General features: G+C 39.4%; 1 protein-coding gene across 1 annotated transcript in view; it reads right to left on the bottom strand.

The window, feature by feature from the left end:
- The window catches only part of ldlrad3 (low density lipoprotein receptor class A domain containing 3), a 35431-nt gene that overhangs the window by 6399 nt on the left and 7436 nt on the right, over positions 1-21596 (bottom strand). Inside the window, exons 2-5 of the mRNA XM_079604297.1 lie at positions 19059-19205; positions 7166-7291; positions 6639-6773; positions 5343-5727 (exon numbers count right to left, since the gene is read on the bottom strand). Coding sequence (XP_079460423.1) covers positions 5343-5727; positions 6639-6773; positions 7166-7291; positions 19059-19205 — 793 coding nt within the window. The remainder of the gene's footprint in view (positions 1-5342; positions 5728-6638; positions 6774-7165; positions 7292-19058; positions 19206-21596) is intronic.

Below are 21596 nucleotides of genomic sequence, written 5' to 3'. Positions count from 1 at the left end.
CTAAGCGACCGAGTCATTGAATGTAGAACAGCCGCTGCTGTCGTCAGCGAGCAGCACTCTTCAGACAACGAGGGCGCGCGCGCCGTGTTGATACCTCCGTTTCAGTTTCTCGAGCCCGCGCAGTGCGGCGGTCAGAACACGGAGACCATTCTGCCCCTAGCTGTGCGCGCGAAAGCATGGGGAGCGATCCCGGGCGTGTCAGAATGGGTGCTGAACGTTGTAAAACAGGGCTATGCGCTGCAGTTCGCTCGCCGTCCCCCGCGCTTTCGAGCCCGGACCGTGACGAGCGGTCCTTTTCTTATCTGATCTGATTTGTGCTTGATCAGAGCGCGGTGGTTGTAGGGGTCTCTTGCCAAAGGCTTCAGCCATCCTTCCGCTCTCTTCCCTGAATTGAATTAAGTAGTGGGCTGTACTTTCCTACTGTCTATGGTACTTTCCACACGATTGACATCAGGTTCAAGAACGCCCACAAGCCGTGCGAGTTATTCGTGTATTGCAGGGTTGGCTGGTGGTTATGTTGCCCGCATACCGCCTCCCATGGCCGAAACTGGTATTACGACACCTGTCGGGCCGTGGCTAGTAATGCTAATGCTAATTAAGGTTGATATCTCTGCAGCACTATAACTTGACATTTTTTTAATGACATCATTGCCCTTATTTCTTCTCATTCTTTTGATGCGTGTAGCTCATTTTTTGGATATTTTTACCTCAATTTTTACACATGGCACCTTTAAAGAAAAAATGAAGTCTCTTGAAGAAGATATTCTTGGGCAAAGCAATGACTCTACCCACAACAATTCATCTTTTATCGTCTCGGTTGCAAGAGATAAGATCCTTTTAAAGAGTTTATTGGAGGAACGAGGAAAAACAGCCTTGCTAAGGACCAGGTTTGCCCAGCTGAATGATATGGATGCTCCAACAGTTTTCTTTTTTGGACTCGAAAAGAAGTCAAGAGAGAAGAAGCTCTTTCATCAATTGAAGATGCCGTGTGGTGGAGTTACAACTGATCAACGGGAAATTCAAGCGCATGCTCTTTCCTTTTACGAGGATTTATACTGTTCTGAGGCATGTGATGGAGTTCTAGCTGATGAATTTTTAAATGATTTATCTAAGTTATCTGAAGAGGAACATGATGACTTGGACAGTCCTTTATCATTTGGAGAACTTTCACAAGCTGTTTAGGAGATGAGTTCTGGGAAATCACCTGGTTTGGATGGACTTTCAGCAGAGTTTTTCAAGTCTTTCTGGAATCTTATTGGACAAGACCTATATGGTGTTTTTCTTGAATGTATTGATCAAGGAACTCTTCCTTTGAGTTGTCGAAGGGCAATTTTGACACTAATTCCAAAAAAGGGTGATCTTGGGTGTTTAAAGAACTGGCGTCCGGTATCATTGATCTGTGCTGATTTTAAGATACTATCAAAAGCATTGACTAATAGACTTAAAAAATGTATGGCATCAGTCATTCATCAAGATCAAACATTTTGTGTTCCTAAAAGGTCGATTTTTGATAATCTCTTTTTGTTGAGAGATATTATTACTGCAGCAAAAATGCATAATTTGGATGTTGGGTTTCTTTCACTGGACCAAGAAAAAGCGTTTGACAGGGTGGACCATCAATATTTATTTAAGACCCTGGAAGCTTTTGGTTTTGGTCCTTATTTTGTTTCTCTCATCAAAATGTTATATAAAGAAATTTACAGCATGTTAAGACTTAATGGTACATTAACTAGGCCTTTTTCTGTAACCAGGGGAATTAGGCAAGGGTGCCCTCTTTCAGGTCTTCTGTATGCAATATCCATTGAGCCTCTCTTAATTTCACTTAGAAAGCAACTACATGGAGTTAATATTCCTATTTTCCCTAGTGTAAAACCAGTTAAACTTACAGCTTAAGCAGATGACATAACAGTTTTTATAAAAAACTCTGAAGATGTTTCAAGATTGATATCCTCTTTAGATAGATTTCGACAAGCTTCATCTGCACGTGTTAACTGGGGGAAATGTGCATCTTTGCTGTTGGGAGATTGGCAGGGTGGAGGACCTCCCCAGCTGCCACAGCAATGCTCATGGGCCAGAGATGGCTTTAGAGTTCTTGGTCTTTTTTTTGGGACTAAAAGTTACACAGAAAAGAACTGGGAAGGGCTATTTGATCGGGTGATTCTTAGAATTCAGAAGTGGCGATGGATTCTTCCACAACTCTCTTACAGAGGGAGATGTTTGGTTATTAACAACTTGGCAGCTTCAATGCTATGGCATAAATGTACTGTGTTGGACCCTCCCAAAGAATTACTTGTTGGTGTTCAAAAAGCATTTGTTAATTTTTTTTGGAATGGTTGCCATTGGCTTCCTCCAGGTGTCATCTATCTCCCTGTGGCAGAGGGAGGGCAGGGATTAATACATTTAGAATCAAAGATCATGGCAATGAGATTGCATACACTGCAAAATCTCCTGTACTGTTCAGATCAAGTGCCTTGGGTTGTTTTTGGTCTGCATATACTTAAGACTATTGGAGGGATTGGTCTTGACAAACAGTTGTTTTTAATGCAGAAATCCATTGTGGAGAATACCCTTTTTTTGCCTTTCAGTTTTTATGGATCAGTACTCAAATCATGGGATTGTTTTAAATTGCTAAGAAAAGAGGATGAGCATTATGGTATTGCAGAACCCCTTTTTTACAATCCTCTTTTTGAAGTTCCAGCTAATGTGTCCTCATCTTTAATCACCCAATTTTTGAATGCTGGCATTTCAAAAGTTATGGATTTGATTGATTTAACAAAAGGCCAATGGAGAACTGTACATGAACTTGCTAATCAAGCTGGGCTAACTTCGGTTAGAGTTGTGGAGGGAATAGTTAGGAGCCTTAAGGCCTCTTTTCCTCCAATGTTGATTTCTTTTATAAGTAATGTTCTTCTGAATGGTTCTATTCCTCAGGCATTTCCTGAATTTAAGGTGGTTCTTAAGGATTGGGAATTTGTGGATGACACAAGCCTAACAAACTTACTGAAAGGTTACGGGGATTTGGTATTTGATTGTATTGAGAAGAAAATGTTATATCATATTTGTGTGAAATCTGTACATCTTGGACAATTGAAACAAAGATTGGACACTAAATGGAGGACTTGGCTTTCTATTCCTGATGAGGTATCTCCATCCTGGAGAATACTGTATAAACCCCCTATCTCTAAGAGATGTGGGGACCTTCAGTGGAGGTTATTGCATTGCATTGTTGCCTCAAATTCTTTTATTTCAAAGCTTAATGAGAATGTTTTACCGATATGTCCTTTTTGTACTGCAATTGACACTGTTTTTCATATGTTTTGTGAGTGTCCTAGACTCTGTTCATTGTTTGAATTGTTGGCAGAAATCATTGTGAAATTGGGTTTCTCGTATACCAATAGTCTATTTATTTTGGGTTGCCTTTATAGAAAGTCTTGGCAGCAACAGTGTACTCCAGCCAACTTTTTAATGGGGCAAGCTAAATTAGCAATTTTTAAGACACATCAGTGTAAAAATGCTGGAGAGGATGTAAGTGTGGTGCCCCTTTTTAAGTCTTTGGTGAAGTCAAGAGTGGTCATTGAATATACCTATTATCGGCACACTAATAATATTCCTTATTTTGAACAGAGATGGTGTGTTGGAGCGGTTTTGGTGACTATAAGTGAATTAGGGAATCTGGTATTTAATTGGTAATAAGAATTGTTTTTTTGTTATTTTTATGTTTTTTTGCTGGTTTGTTATTTAGTGTTTTCACACATTAAAGTGTTTTTAAAAGTCAAAAGTCTCTCTCTCTCTCTCTCTCACTCTCTCTCTCTCTCTCTCTCTCTCTCTCTCTATCTCTCTCTCTCTCTCTCTCTCTTACTGACTTACTGACTGAAGATGGATGGATTTCTGCAGAGACTCTGGCTACCAAGCATGGAGTAAGATCAGTCCGAGTTGTGCAGAGGCTGTTGAACCATCTATATGAGTGCATGCCGTTGGACTGTAGAGACTCTTTATTTTTACACAAAAAAGAAAATGCTGTTCCTTCTTTCCCAGAACTGGATATTACAGCTGCGACTGGATTGTGGCAAGAAATTGAAGGGGGTATTCTATCCTTTAAGACACCTCAACTGGGTCGTCTCAGAGACATTGGGAAAAAAGCTATTTACATGCTGTGTGTAAAAGTTCTTCATCTTCGTGCACTTGAAACTGTAAAGGAGTCTAAATGGACAGAATTTTTTGGATCAGACTCTTCCCCGAAAGGTAGCTGGAGGACCATGTACAAGCCCCCCATTGAAAAAAGGTCTGGAGACCTGCAGTGGCGTGTTGTACATGGTATTATAGCTACGAACAGATACAGAGCACATGTTGATCCACTAGCGGGGATAGGATGTCCTTTCTGTGAACAGCAGGAGACAGTTTTTCATTTGTTTGCTGACTGTAGTAGATTATTGCCTCTTTTTGAAATTCTTGGAGGGTGGTGTCAGACATTAGGAGAGGTCTTCACACTTGAGTTGTATATCTATGGACCTAAGTATAAACGTAGCAAGAGGGAGATTTGTCATCTACTCAATTTTATTTTCGGACAAGCGAAGTTAGCTGTTTGGCTCTCTCGTAAAAGCAAAATAGTTGGTATGGGACAAACTGATGTGGTACTGATTTATGAGGGTTTGATGAAGTCAAGGTTAAGAATAGAATTTGAATATTGTCGACTGAATGAGAATATTGAAGAATTCAAGTTTAAGTGGGCTATAAATAATTGTGTTTGCGATGTTGACTGCAATGGTAATTTACAAATTTATGTATAATTATTTATGATAATGATGGTTTTAAAAATGTTTATGGGTGTTTATTTATTTCCTTGTTGGCAAAATAAGTGATTGAAGATTGTTTGTAATTTTTTGTAATTAAAGTTGTTCAAAGGTCTCTCTCTCTCTCTCTCTCTCTCTCTCTCTCTTTCTCTCTCTCTCCATCCATCCATAACTATTTTAACTTTTAGAAAGGCTTTGTCTAGACTACGAACTACGAGTTTTTAAATATATATTGTTTTTTTTTTAAATGTCTTAGCGGTTGACCGATATACAACGTTGCCAATGCTGATATTTGGAATTTTTTAATTATCGGCATCAGCTGATGTTGTGTTATTCTGTTGTTAGTTATAGAAAGGCAAATGCTATAAAACGTTGTTATATAGATCATACAGCTACAGTTGGTTATTGGCCATCTTGCTCTGTAAGATACTGGCCATCAAAAAACATCCCTATCGGTCAGCCACTAGTTGATAACTGTTGAATGTGTAAAAGCTTGACATTAAATTAGAAAAGCTTGACATATCATTTCAATTGTAGTATTGACAAGCATACCCAACGTCCAGCACAGCCTGCGAGTATGTTGGAGGACAGTCTAAGGCAGTTCTGGGATATTGTGAACGAGAGAGCAGCTGGAGACTGTGGACCGAGCTGAACGTCTCTGACGGGGACGGACACTGGGGTGAAAGGTCATGTCCTCCAGGACGGACGTGTCCTCTGTCCACTATGACGAGCCGGGACAGCAGGAGTGGCTGGTGGCAGGCGGCTCTGTAGACCCCGTGTGGCAGCAGGACACTGCGCTTTCTCTGATGGTGCAGGACGAGGGCCAGCAGTGCCACTACCAGCACAAAGATCACGGCACTGCCAATCACGGCGTACGTGATGCTGGGGTAATAGTGTAGTCGATAGTCCAGAGTCACAACGTCCTGTCCTGGGTATTCTGGGAGGAATCGACAATTACTTTAGATTCATTCAAATATTATTTTACATAAATAGCAGAGTAAATAAATTGGACACACAATCATACCATAAAGAGGAGCGCTTGGGTAAATTCTCAAGAAATACACCCTGAAATAACAGATTACCGTGGAAAGCAGTAATTGTTTTTTGTATTACTGTAAAAAAAAAAAAAAACGTATACAGTGGGTATAAAAAGTCTACATTCGTACAGTTTGTCCTTACAGTTAAATATTAAACTCTTCATTTAGTGAACACATGACTATTATTGCACATCTATGTACATGCATTAGACGCTTGCATCACTTTTATTGCATTGAAAGTATTTCCATGGAAACTGAGCCTATGACCTGTGGTTACAGTTACAGCTTAATACGATTTTTCACTGGAATTATGGACACAGACAAACTCATTAAATAGAGAAAGTATCCGGGTACTTTTTTAGCTACAAAGCTAATTTCAAACGTCATCTTAAGGCCGTGTGTCCACCAAAGCGTTTTTTCACGCGGCTGGCGTGTTTTTTCAATTGTTTTCAATGGGAAAGCCGCGTTTTTAAAGCGCCATGAGCGTAACGAGGCGCTGAGCGTTCGGCGTTTTTTACAGGTCGCCGAGAGTTGAAGAATGTTCAACTTTGGGTAAAACGCAGCGCTCATCACTGTCACTTTTTACCCAACTGTCCAATCACAGTGGAGGAGGGGCGGGACTAATACCACACCGACCAAGGGATATTCTGTATCATAGCAACGAAGCGTCTCAACTGAAAAAAAAACCCTGCGCTGCCAAAACACTCTCAAGCGCACATAGCTGGCTAAAAACGCTTCGGTGGACACACGGCCTAAAGGTCATTCCAAACCTGGCTTCAGTGTGCAAATGTGTGTGTGTGTGTGTGTGTACCTGCTGTTGTAAGGCAGTTCTCTTCATCGCTGTTATCGTGACAGTTATCCTGTCCGTTGCAGAGAAAACTGCGATCCACACACCGGCCGTTACGACAGTGGAAGCGCGCGGATGAACACACCAGAGGGTTCGCAGCTGAGGGAGAGGTTTACTGATCATATCATAGATTTATACATGCTCTCTTTCTTCTAGTATAATAAATCAAATAAATAAATAATTTTTATATTTAATTTGACTTTTAATACCTCATTTGAATTTATTTCTTAAGCAAATGTATTGCCAAACAGTTGTTTAATAAGCAGAAGGTGACGTAAACCAACTAATAAAGTCAGTATTAACTGAAGATTAACCTATAAAACCCAGTGCAACCCACATCAAATCTAATATTCCACAATAATACATCATTAAAAATATATATTACATCTCTTTAATGAAGTAATAGGCCTAAACGAATAATTTACAGTGGTTTCGTTCCTTTCCTTCAAACCATGGTTGTGTCTGTGCTCGGCTGAGCTCTGCATACTCACTGCAGTTCTCCTCGTCGCTGCCGTCAGGACAGTCCCGGAAGCCATTACACTGGAAGCGGCCAATAATGCAGTGGACCCCGTTTGCACACGCAAAGAATGTGGGCGCACACTTGGACTTTATCTTCACTGTGAGGAGGCGAGAGAGAGATATGGGAAATGTGGGTCACTGTATTTGGCTGAGCAGTCATGTGGGTGACACCATTGTACTAAGATCTCTTCTAATACACGAAATAAATAAGCTTGACAAGTCCAACAGACAGTAACAATAGATACAAGACTATCTCTACCTTAATGTTATGAAGCTACGAGAATGCTTTTTGTGTGCAAAGAAAACAAAAATTGTATTCTTTATTCAAAAATGTCTTATTTTCCGTGTCAGTCTTTGACGCGCGTTCACGACAATACCACAATGCAATGCAAGTCTTTAATCCGCAATTTTGTGTTCTATACTTTGCGTAAGTATATGTTGAATTTATTACAATACACTGTTTGCAAATGAAGCTAGCATCATTATGTGTAGAATAAATGTCAATATGAAAAATGCATGTTATATTGTAGCTTTAGATTTGTTACAAGAAATGAAACCATGTCCATGTAGGTAACCATTTTTCCATGCACTTCTATAGGAGCCACGACCAGAGCAGATCAAGTTCCTCACTCAGTCCTGGAAGGCTCTTTTAATCTGCTTTACACTTGGCTCGATTGCCTGGTCTGAAACCGAGTTCGATCACAAGCTGTTTTATTGATGTCTTTCCGTGCTTGAAACACTGATTGAGTAATTACATGATACAGATTTCAGTCTTACTATATTGTTCAACATACCTTCTGATGTTCATTCACGTTTATTTCATGCTGTAACTAGTAAAGTGGAATAGATCTGAAGCCTTGTTTATACATCCGACGGACGACGGCGCGCGCCTCCCCAAATGGACGAAGCGGTTATTCTTGATGCGCTTCTTCTTGTTTTCTAGTGTTTCTATTTTTTGTGCTTTAAATATTTTTTTTCTTGATGTAAAAGTAATTTTAACAACGTTCGTAAAAAAAATAACGCTTAAACCTAGTTTTTGGTTTTTACTCTTTTTGTTTAAAAATGCTCATGCATCTTCGGGAGAGGAGACACACACAAAGTTCCACAAAATGGCGCGCACACTGCCACATATTTCCCTGTTCAGGCTCAAAGGTCAAAGGTGATTTAGTGGCCTCTGTCACTGTGACGGGAGCAAAAGCAAATATTAATCTGCTTCGTGTGTTGAACAAGTGACGCACAGCCTCTGTTCATCTGTTCTCTTCATAAGTTAATAAATGCATAATCTATATATGCTCATCTTCTAAGTCAATAATTTAACATTTAAATTTGAACGAAAACAAAAGCTATTAAAATTACGGGTAATAATAAATTATGACATTTTTTACGACCCTGTTCATTAAAATGACGGACAATGCGAAAGTCTAACGTAACCACTGATCTCTATATTTTCTGGGATTTTGTAAATAGCGATAATTCATATTTCTCTGAGTGTGATTTTGTGCTGGTATCTTGGCTGGCTTAGGCCTGTCGTGTACATCAGCAGGAACAGAAATGAACTTTTTTATTAAGGGGTGATATTTGCCACCTTAAGTTGATTTACAGGGGCATTTTTACCTTTACAAGGGCATATTTTTCTAATATTATTGGATGTATGCATCACCTTTTATGTCAAATTATTACATTTAATCAATAAATTCAGGTAGAATAATAAGAGCTTTAACTAACCAAATGAAATCAGTATCAAGAAAATTAGTTTTCACACTGCAGAAGTGGAAAAGAAGCTGATTTACACTGCAATTACAATTACATACTGTACATGACGCTATGAAATTATGTTATATACATTTTTTAAATATTGAAATATTAAATTATTTTAACTTAAATATTTTAAATGATTTATGAGTTATGTCATTTATTCTACAGATTCATTCACACAGCTGATTCATTAGGGAATTAATTAAATGAAGCTGCAAGTTCTTCATATGACATCACACTCTGCGGCACCATTTTCAAAACTTAATTCAACATATACATTCGAAAATATGCAATCAACTTCACTTTACTGCAACGCTGCAATCAATTTAAAGTTTGAGTCCTTTTTATGCATCTAAGAGCTCGCACAGTATTGAACTGCTGTATAAAATCAATATCACATTTACAATTGTGCTGATGTTAGGGATAAACAGCACTCTTGCTCATTTGATACTGCTTAACTGTATCATATAGAAATATAAGACATATTGAATGTTGGGGTCATTCTAGGCTTCATGGGTTTACAGGGGTGTCCTGGCCACATTCCCTCCATTGGCCTCCTAATAATCCCCATCCACGTGTTTGTGTGTGTGTGTGTGTGTGTGTGTGTGTGTGTGTGTGTGTGTGTGTGTGTGTGTGTGTGTGTGTGTGTGTGTGTGAGCGAGCGCACTGGCGCCGTTGTACCGTGTCTGCCGTCGCATCATCCCAGTGGATGCTCACACTGGTGGTGTTGAGGAGAGACCCCGACATGACTGTAAAGCGCTTCGGGTGTACAGTAGTACATATGACAGCACTATATAAATGCCTCGTTCATTCATTCACACATCATGAAGTGAAAGCTAGCACTGAACAAGCTGATCCAAGGTCTTCAGGATTCGTATTGTGAGGTCAGCAGTCTTTATCATATTTAACATCTTCTTGAGGTGTCCAAGATATTCCTTCCAGCTGTAGTGATTCTCGGTCATACGTCGCTCAGATTGAATGCGAGTGTCCGATGACACATTCCTCCCTTTAATTTCACATTAACAGTAAAGAAGAGGACTGTTGAATAAATAAAATAATGTAAAATGGAGTGAATTTGTGTCAGCTTGAATAATCTGAAGGATTTGTGAGATATTGGATAACTTGTAGAGCCTCTTCCTGTACTATCAAAGGAGACGCACGTGTAATAAATGAATTATATTAAGAAAAAGATAAACAAGAGTATGTTATCTTATGGATAGATAAACTGTTGCTTCTCTGAAACTAATAAGGTGAACAACCTTATTATGCAAATAAATAAATTAAAGATTTTGTATTTTAATGAACTGTTATCAGCTTTATAACATCTAACATAAATAAATAAAGAAAATAATTTACTGATAATATACAACCACACCAAGGTCTCTGGAAAGAGGTTTGGCAAACTGGTGATTATGTTCCACGTGGTCGGGTGAGTGGTCCGATGGCGGTGACGTCTTCCACTGGTTCTGCCGGGTGACAACGCAGTGGATGAAGGAGCCGGAATCCGACTCAACAGCCTTGAACACAAAGCTCTGAGGGATGCTAAAATGGTCCTGAAATCTTAAACACGCAGATGATGTGCTGAAGTAGGTGCAGAAGGTCCTTAACAATCTGGAACACGCAGACGAAGGAACCTTGAAGTGAAGGCTTGATCTCCTGAGTTTAACCTTGTTGGACATGTGTCTGTATGTCTTCTGCCTCTGGGCCAGAGAATTGTTATATTTAAACCTTAGGAATATGTTTCAAGATGGATGAAGAGCAGAAACTGCACATGGACCAATGAGAAGTCCTGTCCTTCCTGGGCTTGGGACTGGGGTAGTCTCCTCATCTTCTAAGAAGTGTCTGGCTGTTGTCCTAGAGTCTTTATCTGATGGCGTTGCACATTAGTTTGTTTTAGCGCTCACAAATCCAATTGAAATGTAGCAAACCTTTCTCCACTGTTGCAGCCATAAAACTGGCCCTGGGGAAGGACGAATCCCCTTCTTGAACTGATCGAGGAGCTGAAGTCGTTAATATGGGCGATGTGCAGAAAAGGAACAGCAGGAACAAAACACGCGCGCACACACTCACACACACACAAACACACACACACACACACACACACACACACACACACACACACACACACACACACACACACACACACACACCTTACCTCCTCTAGACCCTTGCCATTGACAATTAAATTTGGCTCAATATTTTCTAGAGATAAATGAGATAAATCAAGCGTAGCGTCAGTTCTGGAGGTCACGTTAGTCAAGGTCGCATCAGTGACTCTCTCAGCTGATCCATGTATACGACGCCTATCACCGTATAGATATATATAATCTCCTTCAGTATTATCAGCAGCGATCGTGTTTCTCAGGAGCGCATTACCCTCCTCCCTCCCCAGCTCCACCTCTCGTCAGTCAGGATTTGGCATTCTGATTCCCCTCGAACCAGAATAAATTCTCGAATTATGTTGTACTTAAAAATCTTGAATTAATTATCTGCATACATTCATGTTGGCTCTGTTCTGTTCACCCCAAGGGGGGTTATTGCTGCTCTTATCACTGCTAGTCTGCATGGATGCGCAGGGAGTTCTCGCCCAGAACGGAACCATACCGCCAATCCAAACTGTATGCTAATTATCTTGTTTCTACTCAAGTCGTGCTCGCAAAGTTGGTTCTAATTGATCGGCTCAATCATCCGCATTTTCAGAATCCAGGGCTCCAGAATATATTGTTTTACTAGGAGCACTGTAGAGCCTTATTGAAAATTTTAGGAGCACAAGCAGAAATTTTAGCTCACCTTAAATCAACCTACAACGCAGTTATTCACATTTGCCCCCATGTTTATTGTATTATAGGCTAGTGACAAATGGTCAAAAAGTGCTTTAGTTTTTGAGATACCCCTACCGGAGGTAGAACTAAACCAAATAATGTTTTTCCTCATCTCTAAGGTCTCCCATATATGGAATGGATTCTTGGCTCAAAATATTTTTCTGCTAAGATTGTTAAATTAACAGATATTGTTATACACCCCACAACCAAAAAAGGACTAAAATATAGCCTGTCCGTATGGGAGTTAAGGCATAATAACTAGTGCAGATCAATCACACAAGCTCTGAGAGCTTTGAAACTTGACATATTTGTAGTCAGGAAGTTGCTTTACCTACTAGAAAAGACTGAATGTGAATATCTTGATGTATGGAATAAATAGAGACATATAAACGCATACCAAAAATAAGCGGACATACACAAATTGAATATCTATGCAGAATGTTTTCATTTACTTTGTGGTTGCTTTGCCAATGATTAACATATAAACATATATGATGGCTTGTTGGAAAGGTGGGGTTGTGCTGAATCCAGCAATACCAAATATGTAAATATAGCATGATAAATCAGAGTTTTCTGTCACTCAATGTGTGAGGTGTCTAAAATGAAAGAAAATATAACACTGACATAATTTAGTCCAAAGCCCATTATCATTGGTGAGAAGAATGTTGAGAAATGAAAATATAAGATACATTTAATAATGAAACATTTCACATGGCACCTTGAACTATATGGATACAAAGATTGAAATCGAAAGATAACACCTTACCATAGCACAAACAGGAGACCAGGAGTCAGGATTGGAGTTTCACCTTATTAATGAGCCTTTTAATAAAACTATAACTTAACTTCACACAATACAAATTAAATTACTGTCTTAAATCAAACAAATGGCAATCTAACAAAACAAACACTCAGAGGGGGGATGAGTCCTCTCTTCTCGTGCTGTTTATTTTCTAGCAGCAACCATTTGGAACATGAACTGCTTTTGGTAGCCATTCTGAGATCAGCCCCCCATATCTGCAACACACCACTGTCACTCATCCACATTGTCATCAGTGACAAAGTGGGTCATATTTGGACAGTTTGGGAAAGGGCAAGAGCAAAACTCTGTGCAGGTTAAACCCACTGAAAGACACTGGCATTCGGTGGCATTGTTGCAGTTTCCGTCTTTACAGTAGAGGTGGGTGATGTCTCTAACTTCTTTAGGTGCTGGTGCCTTCTGGAACATCACAGGTTCAATGCACCCATCTTCTCTGAGCCTCCACCCTCTACCAACTGGGTTCCAGAGAAGAAGTTTGGCCAGGTGGCTGTGACGCCACACTGCTGTTTGGTACAAGGCTCTCAGCACATGTTGCTGGAAGGCATCTTCTGTTGGTGGTAGATTTGCTGCTGACAAATCTGTGGTAGATGCCAGTGTGTATCTCAGCTCACCCAGGTTGGTGCAAGGATGCCCATCCACCTTTTTCTTTTGGCCATACAGGGGGAGGGCATACCTTCTTGCCACAGGCAAAGCCTCTTCCAGGCTACCAGAGAGTCCACATTTGGTCATTTCCTGTAACTCACAAAGATGGGTCTTCAGTCTTGTGAGGGCAGTGGCCTTCCCAATTCTGTACAAACTGCTTGTGGTGTCACAACCCGTGAGGGCGTGGCATGCAGGTAAACACTCACAAATCACTGCTCCAAGCTTCTGAGCGATCAAACATATAGGGACGAATCTTTCCTTGAGGCCATGTCCAGAGTGCATAAACACTGCTGAGGATCCAAACATCCCTTTGCTTGAATAGTACATAGAAGCAAAACTAGTACATCTGTATCATCACATTTGACAATTAGACGAGAATGTGACTGTTCAAGGTGTATTGCATGTAACACCAGCCTCGTGTACCTGCAAAGTTTATCTCCATTCATATCAAACGTTTTCCTCTGTGGAACCCGTGCTAGGCATTTATCTACTGTGGAGACTTGGCCTCTTCGGAACACAACAGATGCCATAGCATGAGTTGTATGAGTTGTATGCTTCCCATCCAGGGTGTCTTCATTTTGGTCAAAGTTGTCGATGGCTGCATCAACAATTCCATGTTCAGCGACTCCAGTGAGGCCAGTTGGGATGTAGACACCACTCTCTGTCCTTGATATTTGGTCTGCTGCCACAGATGTGAGGAAGTGCCTAACCTCTGTATAGGAAACACAGTGCCCCATTGCACTGAGCTCATTGATGAGTGTCTTACTACCAAACTCATGATGTATAAAAATGGCAAGTCCCAGTGTGATTGGCGTATGGATGTGACAGCTCTGTCCAATGAGATCATGACAGATTGCGATAACACACAGATTGCCCTTTGAAGCTGGGTCATCATCACATGTTTGGTAATCTCTGTGGGCAGGTGAATCAACACACCAGTTGACAAAGTCATGCAGGGTGTTGGGTACATACTTGCTGCATTGGAGACGTGATAGATGGTCACTGCTATGATTGACTGTCATGCTCTACCTGCTCCATGCTTTTCCTCAATATGTCTGCAGCCCTGTGTAATATTTGGATTTCGGAAAGACTCTGACTTGTCTGTGGAAATGTTGTCTCACAGTCTACTGTTATTTCTGTGAGTTTAGCAGCTTCCCTCAGTGCACAACCTATGGTCATACTATCTGAGCAGATCAGATCTGACTGTCCTGGACGTGGAACAAATACAAGCATGTCTTTGTAATGCTGTATCAGCTTTTCCTTTAGTTTCCAGGATCTATATTTCTTGTGTTCAACTATGGACACACCTTCTTCCTCAGCAATGGTCTTTAGTATGTTGTCATAGCTATCAGTCAAAGAGTTGAGAGTCCTCACTTTCATATATTTGGACAATACGGTTTTATCAATGTCTTCAGTGAGCTTAATAAATGCTTTGTCATAGACATTGGTCTGCTTTTCTGATTCTTTTCTTCGTCTGGCAGCTGCTATATTTCGTTCAGAGATGTAGTGTGCAAGGCACATTTTATGGTATTTTGCATCATATGCAAAGAGATCTGGGCATGAAAGAATTCGAAGATGTACTTCTTCATCAAGCCTTTCAGAAGCTGCCCTGAAGGACCTTGTCTCTGGTACTTGCGCCTGTACCAGTCGAAATGGCTGTCAGAGGTTCTGGTCTAGAGCTGGCCTTCCCACAAATGAAACAATCTCTCCGTTTTTAAATGATGTTGTATCAGCCCTACTCAGCCTTCTTGGTGCAGATGTGCTCTCACTCTCAACATTTGCAACTTGCTGCTGCTCACTGATTTTTGTCTTACTGCAGTAGTTCGCTCTACATGATACATATGAAACTTTGATTTTGGAGGAAAGTATGTCATCTGTATATGGAGCCAGAGTTTTATGGACATCATCATCTCTCTGCTGAGCAAGGGTAAGTATGCGTTGGAGGCCTTCTACTGTGGGGTTTTGGACATAGGGATCTTTTTTCTTGCCCTTTTCAAAATGTTTCCCACAAATTATACAAAGCTTTGGACCCAATGTCTGTAAGACATTCTCCATAATTCAAGAGACTAGTGAAAAGGAAAAATTATATACATTTCAGAATTTGGTAACACTTTACAATAAGGTTCATTAGTTAATGCATTAACTAACATTAACTAACCATGAGCAATACATTTGTTATTGTATTTGTTAATCTTTGTTAACGTTAGTTAATAGAAATAGAGCTATTCATTGTTTGTTCATGTTAGTTTACAGTGCATGAACTAATGTTAATAAGATTTTAATAAAGTATTAGTAAATGTTGAAATTAACATGAACAAAGATTAATAAATACTGTATAAGTGCAGTTCATTATTTCATGTTAACTAATGTTAACTAACGAACCTTATTGTAAAGTGTTACCCAGAATTTTAATTGAAACACAAATCAAGTTGAATTACACATGCAACATTACGGTCCCTACACACCGGACGCGAATAGCGCGTCAGGCGCGAGTGATTTCAATGTTAAGTCAATGCAAAGACGCGTTACACGCGTTTTACGCGCGTAACGCGTCTTTGCATTGACTTAACATTGAAATCACTCGCGCCTGACGCGCTCTTCGCGTCCGGTGTGAACGCACCATTAGTCAGAGGGCTAAGTAATGTCTTAGCTAGGCTAAGTAGTTTATACAACTAGCTACTTAGCTACTTGTATTAGGCTAGGTCAGCCTTTTCTTATGACATAATATTTGTTTATTAAGACATTATAGAAGATATCAATAAAGACAATCAAGTAGATAGCTACAGCTGGATCCAACCATTAGCCTAACACTAATATCTTATTCTTATGTAATCAGAGATCACACCAATGGGGTGAAGTAAGCAGTGTAGGCTCTACTGCTGGCCTGGACAGAGAAAAAAAGCTAACAAATATTATTTTCTATTATTCAGTAATGACTTGGCCAAAACAAAATTCAAGTGGATATACATATTTTAATAAAGGTGTTCCATTCCAATGTAAACATGATTCAATTTGATCTGTGTTTCATATGAATTGTATAGTATACTGTGCCTTATGAAATGTATCATTATTAAATGTATCTTAAATGAGACTATTATGATAGTGTTCCGTTATCTTTCATTTTAGACACCTCACACATTGAGTGACAGAAAACTCTGATTCATCATGCTATATTTACATATTTGGTATTGCTGGATTCAGCACAACCCCACCTTTCCAACAAGCCATCATATATGTTTATATGTTAATCATTGGCAAAGCAACCACAAAGTAAATGAAAACATTCTGCATAGATATTCAATTTGTGTATGTCCGCTTATTTTTGGTATGTGTTTATATGTCTCTATTTATTCCATACATCAAGATATTCACATTCAGTCTTTTCTAGTAGGTAAAGCAACTTCCTGACTACAAATATGTCAAGTTTCAAAGCTCTCAGAGCTTGTGTGATTGATCTGCACTAGTTTTTATGCCTTAACTCCCATACGGACAGGCTATATTTTAGTCCTTTTTTGGTTGTGGGGTGTATAACAATATCTGTTAATTTAACAATCTTAGCAGTAAAATATTTTGAGCCAAGAATCCATTTCATATATGGGAGACCTTAGAGATGAGGAAAAACATTATTTGGTTTAGTTCTACCTCCGGTAGGGGTATCGCAAAAATTATAGGGCATTGTCACTAGCCTATTAGTGACAAATGCCTTGGGTAATAAATAAACTTAACTTACAGAAATGACAATGTGCACTTTTATGTAGATAAAATTAACTTTAATTTTCATCATTCATAATGTCTAAATATTCATTCAAAAGCAAACCGTGTGAAAAATATATTAGGGAGTGGAAATAGCTAATAAGCCAACAAGTGCTCATCTGCAGCCACCTACTGGTTACAGTGGTAATTCAATGTCTGTTTTCATTTGAAATAAGTGAGTTTTCCTACATCTTGAAACTTTCAGTTGTATAAATGGGGAAAATATTTCAAGGATTCAAGTCATCACATTAAACACATTTAAATATGATAATATTAGAGATTTAAAGTGCTGGAAAAAGATGTGTTAAGTACTTGACGATTTCTGCCACAATACCATGGTTACAGTTGGTGTTACTACAGTAAATCCATGGTGAATGTTGGTGATTTTGGACTGAAAGCTTTCTTGTTTCTCCTGGTTTCCACGTCAGTACTGTAGGATCTGATATCTCTGGTTTATAACAGAGAACTCGCAGCAATGTTATTAATTCTGTGGCAAATTCAATGGCTTTCTTCACTGGATCTCCCAGCGCTGTGCAGTAACGGTGTCGCGTGATCGCGAGCGCCGACCTATTTTTGGCCCGAACTGATAAACGCCCATGAAGCACAAATAAGTAGCGCAATTTCGTTCCGCTTTCATTTCCCATTTGATGTCAGGCAACGCTGTGGTCACGCTAGCGCGACCTCTAACAAAGTTTTGGTCGCACCGGCAGGAAAAATGGAGCTCTGGAATCAAAATCAGACTCGAACTGATACAGTAAATCCGACAACATTAATAACTATGTGGTTAAAAATGCTTAAAAAGTTTTGGAAGCTGAAGCTCGCAATATTCCACACATGATTGAGATGTTTGGCCAATCACAACACACTGGGTCAGCTGGCCAATCAGAGCACAGACTGGGAATAGAGGATCTGCAATAATGTACAGTATGTGAGAAAAAATAATGTTTTTGGAACACTAAAGCATGTTAATATTTTCTATTATACCCAATAATCAAAATAATAAACTTTTAAAATAGCATCATTTGACTTAAGATTTAGCGGCAAACCAGTTCCTCATGTCAGGATGGTGCACCTGCACACTTTACATACAGAAGTTCCTTGCATTGCCTGATTATGTTCAACTTCTTCACTTGGTACCACATATGAAAAAGTGTATCTATTATCACTTTAATAGATCATCAGGAGCAAAGCTCTCTTACATAAATATTGCATTAATATTCAAACTTAAGTTTTCTAATACATGGATTTATTTGCATTATTTAATTTTTGTCACAAATACAGACTGAAATTTACAATTATTTGCTTAACACATTTCAATACGTCACTCACATATTATATCTTTCATTATCTTTTTAACACATATTTTCACATAAATTAAAGCCCTGCACTATATGCAGAATAAAGAGTTTGTGTCCATGAATAAAAAATATTTTTTGTATTAATTCCTTTCTTAATTTTAGTTCAATAATAAGCATGTTGTATTAATTAATTCCCATTGTGTACAACACAACAATTCTGGCAACAAGACAAACACTACAGTAATATTACCATAGGCTTACTATTTCTCCAAATCCTCGTTTCATTTCACTCTAAATCCTCTAAATTAATGTTTAATCCAGGCGTAAGATGGCAGCAACTGCGTTTGAATGAAACGAGAGAGCACATCTGCGGTGTGATAGGAGACATGAAAGAAGCACCGGATGATTGGTCATTATACAGCATTGCTATTGATGACAGTCATTATTGGGGAATAACTGACCTCAGAATACTGCATCTGACCAATTAGAATCAAGCATTTCCGAGCGCTGTGTAATAAGAAAAGTTAATTACCATGGCCAGGAACAAAAACATGTCTTTAAATACGATTACACTGAACATTCTGTGGACAACTACTTGATTGTAATATTAACTCCGCTACATCAGTTATTTCTTACAGCTAATGCCAATATTTATCACAATTAATTATACAACTCCCTTTGAGCTAATTGGTGCATAGGCAATGATTGTGTGAGCCAAGGCAGGAATAAACACTCATAACTGTCCAGCTCCGTGTGCGGTGACGGTAAGACTTACGGCAACCCTTCTCGTCACTCTTGTCGACGCAGTCTGGAAAGCCGTCACACTGCCAACCTCCAGGAATACATTCGCCATCCCCACACATAAAGTTTCCTGGAATGTTGCACTCTGTCGTAAAGTTATTTCCAGGAAGAAGCTGACAATCTGAAGGAAAGAGACAATCATATTTACAAGCTTTACATTGAAGATTATATGACTGGTGGAACGAATTCTAGAAACAAGATTCCAGACACAGGTCTCAGTTGTGTAATGCTAAATGAATACATGGGAATGTAATGTGTGCAAAACTAAACGAATCAGAAAATAAACTAATCAAATAGGCCGCCCCCTCTGCCATCGGTCTTGCTTCTTGTAAAGGCCTAAAGGCAAGTAAGCAGCAGGTGTCGTGATGTAACCATCTGGGAGCGCGAGTAATCCAGCAGCGCTGGGGAAAATCCCACTAAAGACATGGGTCGTCACAGTCATTCACAAATATTATTTTCAGGGATATATTTATGTATTTCGGGTTGTTGTGATCACATGGTACAGAAAAGGATGCAGTGTTTAAATTGGCAAAAGCCAAGGCATTCTCTCTCTCTCTCTGATTCGGTCTATCTTGAACTTGGATTGGCGGTATCAACCAACATCAATGTATTGCAGATATCATTATCTTAATATTTTAATGTACAACATAATTCGAGAAATAAGTCTGACTCAAAGGGGAATCAGAATGCCAAATCCTGACTGACGACAGGTGGAGCTGGGGAGGGAGGAGGGTAATGAAACACGACAGCTGCTGGTAATACTGAACAGGAGCAGATGTGCATGCTTGTTGGCTGTAGTCTTGTGGTAAACCTTCATCCGTGCCAGTTGTCTTCAATCATCTTTAATCAAAATATGAAGATGGCTTCCCTTCTGGATTGGTGTTCCTTCTCTGATGTGTCAGTTGAACACTTGGCCAAAAACATCCTTAACTATTCCCTTGCAACAGACAACCGCTGTGAGCTAGAGATGAGAGATGGACATTTCCTCTTCAATTATCCTCTTCATTTGGAAATACGTCACAATACTGAAGTAATGTCGGTGACAACTTCCAGGTCATGCAGACTTTCACACCGCAAGCGTGAGCAAGCATGTTGCCAATAACCTGATGGCTTTAAAACAATGAGCATTAAAAAGGAACTTAGCTTAGCCTCGTGAAGACATTGAGAGATGAATCAGAAGTGAAGTATGGCCAGCTGTGACGTGGAGCTTGATCTTCTCTTGATATCCTTGAGTGCAGATATCATCTGAACTTGTTCTTGAGTCAGTCACACGAGTATAACTTCAGCAAGTCCTATCAGTAATGCAGCGATGCGAGAAGCAATGCTAACTCAGTCTCAGTATCAGCAGCTTATGATCAATGCGGCGAATTGCACAATATGACAAATTTGAAAAGTTTGGGAGACAGCTGTACATCCAGAACAAAAACACACAGCAAACTTGGGCAAAAATGTGTCTTATGATATAAAGCCGTCACCAATTACATCGCAAAAGACATGGTTCCAGTTCAAGAGGTCGAGAGAGAGAGTTTCAAGCAGCTTCAGGACTACAGATTCACAAGTGGAAGAGGCTTCGTGTTTTAGACAGGTTCATATGGCCATTGGTCAGAAGTTTGGAGCTTCATATGAAATGCAATTTAAGTGAAATCTTGTATTTGTTAATATGTTTAAAAATGCAAAAAGGAATACATTTACATTTAGTCATTTAGCAGACGCTTTTATCTAAAGCGACTTACAACTGAGGACTACAGCAAGCGAGTCATCGTGAAGAGGCCAAAATAACGCAAGAAGTGCTCAAAATACAAAGTTCTGGCATTGCTCAGAGTAGCATAGGCCAAAACAAGGGAGGATTAAAGAGAAGGTTTTTTTTTTTTTTTTTTTTATGTCAATAATGAATAATGATGAGCAAAGCTGTACAGCTTATATGCAAACAACTAAAATAGAATAAAAATAACAAAATATAAACAAGTATTATATTATTCACAATAAATTATAATATTAAATAAATAACATATATATAAGATAACTTTGCAATGTCATTATTACATGCATACTCTGAATATTCAATTGACTCACAATACATGTTTTTATATTAAATGCATGCATGATCCGAGGAGAGATAAAGCTATTGGAGTTTGCAAGACAAGAAGGGGATCTGAGTTTTTTCCAAACAGCTGGAAAAAGAAGAAAGCAGAAGAGCAGCTGAAGCTTCAAGAGCATAAACTCATCAGTCACCGACCAGACAGCGCATGATGGAGAGATGTATTGAGCAAGGAGAGGCCGTCGTCGTGTGTCGGCTGGTGGACAGAAAGCACAGGCACTGGTGATGAGGAGCTGGAGACGGGAAGAAAACACCTGCTCCGTTCAGGTGAGTAAACGGTTTCTGACGTAAAGCCAGAGTTGGCCTTGTTCAACACTCAAGTCTGATGACAAAACTGCAAAGGTTGTACCGTAACCGTGCTGCTCTGAAGCCAGATGCTGTGTTTCTATCATATGACTAGAAGCAAGTGTGATG

This window comes from Phoxinus phoxinus, assembly GCF_949152265.1.
Source record: "Phoxinus phoxinus genome assembly, chromosome: 25".
Lineage (NCBI taxonomy): Eukaryota > Metazoa > Chordata > Actinopteri > Cypriniformes > Leuciscidae > Phoxinus > Phoxinus phoxinus.
The sequence above is the reverse complement of the archived record's forward strand: the minus strand, read 5'-3'. Positions and strand labels throughout refer to the sequence as shown.